At 31.6% G+C, this 7320-nt stretch overlaps 1 protein-coding gene across 1 annotated transcript; it reads right to left on the bottom strand.

Moving 5' to 3' along the window:
• Positions 1 to 2504: 2504 nt before the first annotated feature.
• On the bottom strand, positions 2505 to 3446 carry LOC124441009 (alpha-1A adrenergic receptor-like). The gene has a single exon (XM_046991427.1). The coding sequence runs from the start codon at positions 3444 to 3446 to the stop codon at positions 2505 to 2507; it is 942 nt and encodes a 313-aa protein (XP_046847383.1).
• Between the last annotated feature and the right edge of the window lie 3874 nt (positions 3447 to 7320).

Genomic DNA, 7320 nt, shown 5'->3' with positions numbered 1-7320 from the left:
CAACATTGTTAGTACTGCGCAAGTTATTGAGATCTGCTATGATTTGATTAAGTAACTCTGTACGTTTAACCACATCGTGATTTGGTTTGCAAGGAAGTACTTGAAAAGAACTAAATCTGTTTCGTTGACTTTTTATTTCATTAATTTCAGTGAGTGACAATGGCAAGTCTTTAAACGACTTTTCAATATTACAAACAATTGTGTGAAATTCGACATCAGATACTTTTCCTTTATTTTCATGGATAAATTTGTTTTTTACAATACGAAATTCATCCACAGCAGCTTTAGTGTTTTGGTCAATTTTATTTCCAATTGAGTTTGAAAACAGTATTGCTGCAAATTGTGTCGTACAATCCCACTTACTGGTGTCACCATCTTGAAATTTTAACAGAATATGTTTGTCACTAATTTTTCTTCCTTTTTCAATGTTTAACAACTTCTGACCACTGATTGAATTATTCCATTCTCTGTGGTCTTTTCTGCAATGAGCGTTGCACTCTTGGATAAATCAACACGTTTCTTTTCAACGACATTTGTAAGTATCTCTTCTATAAAGTAGTTATTCCTCTTTTCTCTTGACTCCATCTACGGGTCATAGAAAGATTTACCGGAACATTAATATTTTATTCAAATTTTGCGTTAAAACCACAAAATTTGAAAGGTACCAAAATTACGACTGTACGCGTAGATGGTATACACAAGTGGCAGCATTACACAAAAAAAAAATTTTGGGTGTTCACAGGCTTACAAGTATTTGTATGTAAAAGATGATGTATTGAAGTCATTAAGCAATGGTTTGGAAGCCCATGAAAAATACATCAAGGATAACAGTTGCAGTAGTTTCTTGTAGGAACTACCACAAAACAATTTCTAGTTTTAGAAGAATATATAATGATAAGTTTGCCATGATTTTCAACATGATTTTGACTGTCAGTGTTTTTGATGTTAAAAAAGACAATGATACTTAAATTTAGGCTGAATATGGCTATCGATTTTTTTGCAATAAACACCTTTTTCACGCGAGATTTCTGGTTGATTTTCTCTCCAAAAAATAGCAGTTCAAGTGTCTGACTGGTTATTATTTTGACAAATCTTGTTGAGTTTTTATCTTCGCAATACAAATAATGTTTAAAATAATCCATCGGAATGTATTGTTGGTGATAATGCAGAAAAGTCAGTAAAGTCCAGTGGTAACTCAGCAATCCAAAATTTACGCGTACTTGTTAGGAAACCCCACCAAACGTTATCAATAAACGTTATCCATACAAATTATATAGGTTGCACGGAAATGGTTATTTATGTCAAATTACAATATTCTGAACATTACACATTAAATCGAACAGTTTCAATTCCTCTTTACAATGATCAGTGATATTTGAAATCAACATACCTTAACATATTCGGAAAGATTAAAGTAGACACAAACTACATGATAATATTTCGTCACCTGCTGTTTTTATTGAATTATTTTACTAAAATATAAACGAAAATTGATTGACGTAGATACTTTATAGCAATTGAATTTAGTTTTCATTTAATTCAATTCAATTCAATCCAATAAGCCTTTCACAGTTAAAAGTTTTCTAAATCCATTATTGAACATCCTGACTTATATGAAATCTAACTAAAATAATCATACTATATGAAAACTTACTGAAATCGTTATTTATGACAAATTACAATATTCTGAACATTGCACATTAAATCAAACAGTTTCAATTCCTTTTTACAATGATCAGTGATATTTGAAATCAACATACCTTAATACATTCAGAAAGATTAAAGTAGACACAAACTACATGATAATATTTAATCACCTGCTGCTTTTAATGAATTATTTTACTAAAATATACACGAAAAATGATTGACTTAGATACTTTATAGCAATTGAATTCAATTTTCATTTAATTCAATTCAATCCAATAAACCTTTCACAGTTAAAAGATTTTTAAATCCATTTTGAAAATCATGACTTATATGAAAACTAACTGAAATAATCATAAAGGAGACGAAGCAGCCAGGCGAATAATATAATTCTAATTTTGCAAGTATGATAGGCAAAAAAATTACAGATCAGAAGTGATAACTCTTCCAATAAATATTTTCAATGACAGTGATGCTTAACAAACAAAAATTGCCAATAAAAATCCTGTGCTGTAGTTATATATTATAAAATAGAAACAATAAAAGGCTTACATCAATATAAGAGGATTTACAAATCAATCATGAATACATATTTATTTGTTATAGAGATGGAGGATGGTTTTGTCACATCTCGATAATGAAACATGCTCGTAAGTCGTTTGCTTTTCAAACTTTGAACCTTGGTAGCTTGAAATTTTTGTCTTTTTGTAAACTTTTGACAACACAACTATTTTGAGATCATATTTTGCATCACTGTTACAGAATTGTGTAAGAGGCTGTGAGATTATTTTTGAATATAAGCTGCTTTCAGTTCATTGATTTTTGAGGAAATTTTGCCCATGCAGGTCGCAAAACTCCTTTCACCGTCTCTCACAGCATTGGGCGAACAGATGCTTGAAAGATCTTCTGAATTCCTTATCTCGTATTCCATAAATGAAAGCATTTATAATGGAGTTTGTTGCAGCCAGAAGCCCTGTTATAAGGATAATTTCTTTAGAAATACAGCCACGATTGCAAATGATAAATTCAATAAAACATATCACAGGAAAAGGTGTTACACAGAATAAAAAACAACCAAAAACCACGCGTATTGTTTTGAAGAGTTTTATTTGTTGTGAAAAGTTTTTTCTTGAGCTCAATTCATCTGTAGCTGTTGAATCACTTGTTTGTAGTGATGAAGCTTGTGCTGCTATTTTTCGACCTTGGTTTCGAGCAATTTGTACAATTTTCACATTAAAAACGATCGTAACACCAAGTGGAACATAAAGGAACAAAATCGTACTAACAGAAGCAACTATTATGTTGACATCACAGATCAATGGCACATTGGTCACTCTTGTTGTGAAAAATATCATAAAGAAATTAAGAATGCCAGTGATCCATACTGAAACCAAAGCTATAGACACCTTTCTTTGGGTGACAATGTGAGGATACTTTAGGGGTAATGCAATACAAATGTAACGATCAATTGTGAGCATCATAAGATTCACAACTGATGTCGATAAGGTCGCGTACCCAAAAGAATAGTTTAGCTTACAAGATAAACCATATACATCGTTTTTTCCCATCAAAATAAGAGTTTCTTCTGCTATAAACATTGGAAAAGAGATCCCACAGACAACAAGATCTGAAATGGCCAAATTTATAACAAAATAACTGGTCGTGTTTTTATCTGTATTCCAACGAGCGTTGTACAATATCACAAAAAGATTGCCAATAACTCCAATAGCTACACATAATGATTCAGTTGTTATTAAAAATATCAACAAAGACTGTGAAGGAAATTCATTGGTAGAATTCATTACTTTTCTATATTTTGTTGCTTTATCTTAAATCCTGATCATTTATCTTTAATAGAAATGATGCGTGTGATGCATCTCTGTGTGTGCAAGGTATACAAATTGCTTTCGTTTCGTTGTTTAAGTGGTCAAACAGTAATTAAAATATTTGCATTATTTATTATACGTCAGCAAAATACTAGAAGTATTTTCAAAAGTTCATTTTAATGTTCATAAAGTTCATTTCAACAATGACACAGTAATAATTTAGCAATTAGTATTTTAATTTCAAATATCTCATAGTGCTGCCATTTTATTATTGCTTAAAGTTTCTCGCGTATAAAAGTTCAACAGTACAAAATAAATTGTGTTACGAGAAAGAAAATAGGTCTACATTGCCTGTGAAACGATAAAAAAATAGCACCTTGTAAAATTTTGTTAACTTTGTGTTAATATGCAGGCAATTTTAAAATTCTCTTTACAGGTACTAATGTCTCCTGTAAAATCGACATAATGGAAACCCCTGTGGCTTTTTTATTGAAAACATGTTAAAAGATGACACAACTTCTGTTTTTGTTATTAGTAATTACTAAAAATTTCCTCGATCAAGGCCAAAGTAAAAAGTTCTTGTGATGAATGTTTTATTTGAAAACTTTCTTGCCAGTTTTCTTAAATACTGTTGTCGGTTTACATAACTCAAGATGGATCTTTTCGTCGGAGTCTGTCTTTTTATTATACGTAAACACGCATTTATGTATTACGCACTGAAAATTGAAATGCGTACATTATTAAAAATTAAGGATAGAATCACAACATCTTTTGTTAAACATCTTATAGATGCAACGCAGCTGAAAGAGTAGTGACAAAAAAGTTTATCATGTTAGAGACTGTTTACGTTAATTTTTAATGAACTGGAGTTAATAAGAAGATGAAAGTAGTTTTACGATCAGTGCGCAGTCACTTTTATGCGATGTAGAATTTCATAAAACTGTTCATTCTCTAAAAATTTATTTTAGGATCGGAGAAGAATTTTATCGTGTTTTGTTTATTACTTCAATTCAAAATAATGTAGGAAAATAGATTTCGTTTAATTATAATGCTTTAAATTCACCAAAGTGTAACATTTTTTATTTTTAGCTAGTTTGTAGTAGCTACGAGCGGGAAAACTCTCTGAAAAATGATCTCAAAGCTGATATAAATAGTAAATTTTGTTTAAACTTGGTTTCTACATTCAGTTTTTAATTTTCACTGTTGCTATCATGAAAACAATACATTCAACTAGGCCGTTGTTTTCTTATTTAACTTCTTGCTAAAATGGAGTCAGTCTGTTTCAGTAAAACTACTCTAGTGCAATTTGGAAAAGTTAAAGAGACACTCGTGGGTTTTTCAAAGACTTTAAACTCGTATTTCGGATTCGTGCAATTTTGATAGTCTTTGAAAAACCTACTCGTGCATGTTTTCCTCGAATTGCACTCGAATCCATGCTTTTACCTACAGGGGCGGATCTAGAGTATGTCAAATCCGTCGCGCGACTGATGTTTGAAACTCAAAAATTACCTATTCATATTAGTTAAAAATTCATTAATTATTCTTACTTTATTATCGCATTTACTTCGTGATAAAAATCCAGCTTTATTTATTATTGAAAACTAATGACTAATCCAATGAATATCTCCTTGGTAACCAGATCAGTTGAATTTTAATTGACCTGGAATAACCGACTGATAAGCGGGGTGGCTTGACTGGTTCGACATATAAAGGAGTCTAAGAACGCCAGAAACGCTATTTTATTGGTCAATGGCCAGATCAGTGGACAGTCTGGAATAATCTCGACCGATAATAGGGATGGCCGGACCTATAAGGGAGTCCAATTGCTATCTTACAATTGGTTCATTTGAATTTTTGTCTTACTGTGATTGGTTTGACCTATTTCGACTGATAGCCAACTGAACTAACATAGTCAAGCTCACTGTCTGAATTGAATGTTTGATCGTTTCATAATAATTTTCTAAAGCATGATAGAAACTAAACTACAATCAGATGGAATTTATGGAAATCTTTTACAAATTCATATGTTGACATGAATGCTGCTTTACCAAACTGGGAATTTTTTCAAGAGGGCGAAAAATTTATGGATGAATTGTAAATGCTTGGCAAAGACGATCTCGCGAGCGACATTTCAGTCATTGATGTTCAAAAGCAAGCCAACATTGTTTTGAGTTTTATCAGCAGAAATTTACATCCAAAATCGTAAGTAAAGGACAACTGAAGTGTATGCATGAATGTAATATATCAAAGTCAATTTATGCGAGTGTGTGATGCGATTTATGTTAATATGGCGTATGGTAAGCAGATTGATGCTTCTAAAATTGTTGTTGCCGAAGGACTTTTAGCTAGGATTTCTTTAGTGCTTAGGGAATCGTGACCGTATATGGCTGCGAAATCCTACATTCCTGCAAATATATTTCAATGGCCAAAAAATCTGTAGCCATAAGGCGCCATACTGTTATTACTTTATCATAAACAAATGTTTGGGACTTTTCAGTTTATGATCATTGATCATTCAATCATTAGACAGTTATACTACATATTGTTTAAGTTTTGAGAAAACTAACATTGATTACATGAGAAGCTGTTTACTATAACCTATGATTTTGAGTCTTCTGATCCATGAAGCTTTTTATTTTGACAATTTGACTGGAATGGTATTAAACCTTAGTATTTCACATACATGAAATGTTGTCCCATGTCACATATTGTCCCTTTTCTAACTGAACACCTCATGTAGAGATGTAAAGTTGTGTTAATCTACGGCTCATACCAGATTGTTTGCCATAAATTCCAAAGGGCTATTGATGTATGAAAAGCATTTTCTATAAAGTAAAAATGTCTTCCTATGTATGCAGATAAACCTTGAAATTTGGCAAAACAGCAAAGTATTTTTCATGATCACTAGGTAATTTTTCTGATGATCATTATAATTTCTAAACTAAATTATTTCAGATTTACATTTAAACGAGCTTTGATCATATGAAATGATATTTATCATAACCAGTAAGCATGACACATGAACCAATTTTAACATTCATGTAATTATATAATTAAAGACATGTTGGTTACATTCTGTTTGTAATTGATAATACAATGCTACTAGTGATTGCTATATAGCACACCTTGAAGAAGATAATAGTCAAGTGAAATGCCTAATAAACATTTATGGCATTCAGCTGTCCTTATCTGCAAATTTTCATTCTGATAATTTTTGCTTAAGCTTTGGCAGAAAAAAATTTTGAGTTTTTCCTCAAAAGGTGAATTTGCTAATACTGATGTGGAGATGGGTAAAGGGTTACAATAAACTTGCATGGTTGAAGTCTGAGCTTTTCTACATCTATGAACTGTCACTTGTAGTACCAAATTTCTAACTTAACTCATTACATAGAGGTTTGAATGGGGTCTCTAGGGGGGTCTATGCCTGACAACTTGGTAGAAATTTTTAAAGGCTACATCTGTTTTTGAATATAGCATTATTGTAAAATAAATTTTACGTTCCTAAACATGCTAATGAGCCATATATTTGGCATAATAATGAGCCTAAATATTTGGCAAAACATTCAAGTATTGTTCACTTCATTTTTTTTTTTTTGAAAAAAAAACGTAACCAAAATGTGTTGTATTTATGCAAAAACGATGCCCACAAAATACATTTTGTAATGCTCTGAAACGCTGAAAATGGCATTTTTAAGGCTCTGAAATTCAAAATTTCTCAGGAGAGAATGCCTCGGACCCCCCCTATATGCGGAGCGCCTCCGATGTTTTATGACTGATGTTTGAAAAATCGTAGATCCGCCCCTGTTTACCTATACAAACTAGAATAAGTTTTTTAAAAGTTATGGTCATC

Source organism: Xenia sp. Carnegie-2017, unplaced genomic scaffold (assembly GCF_021976095.1).
Source record: "Xenia sp. Carnegie-2017 unplaced genomic scaffold, XeniaSp_v1 HiC_scaffold_20, whole genome shotgun sequence".
NCBI classification, from domain to species: domain Eukaryota; kingdom Metazoa; phylum Cnidaria; class Anthozoa; order Malacalcyonacea; family Xeniidae; genus Xenia; species Xenia sp. Carnegie-2017.
The sequence above is the reverse complement of the archived record's forward strand: the minus strand, read 5'-3'. Positions and strand labels throughout refer to the sequence as shown.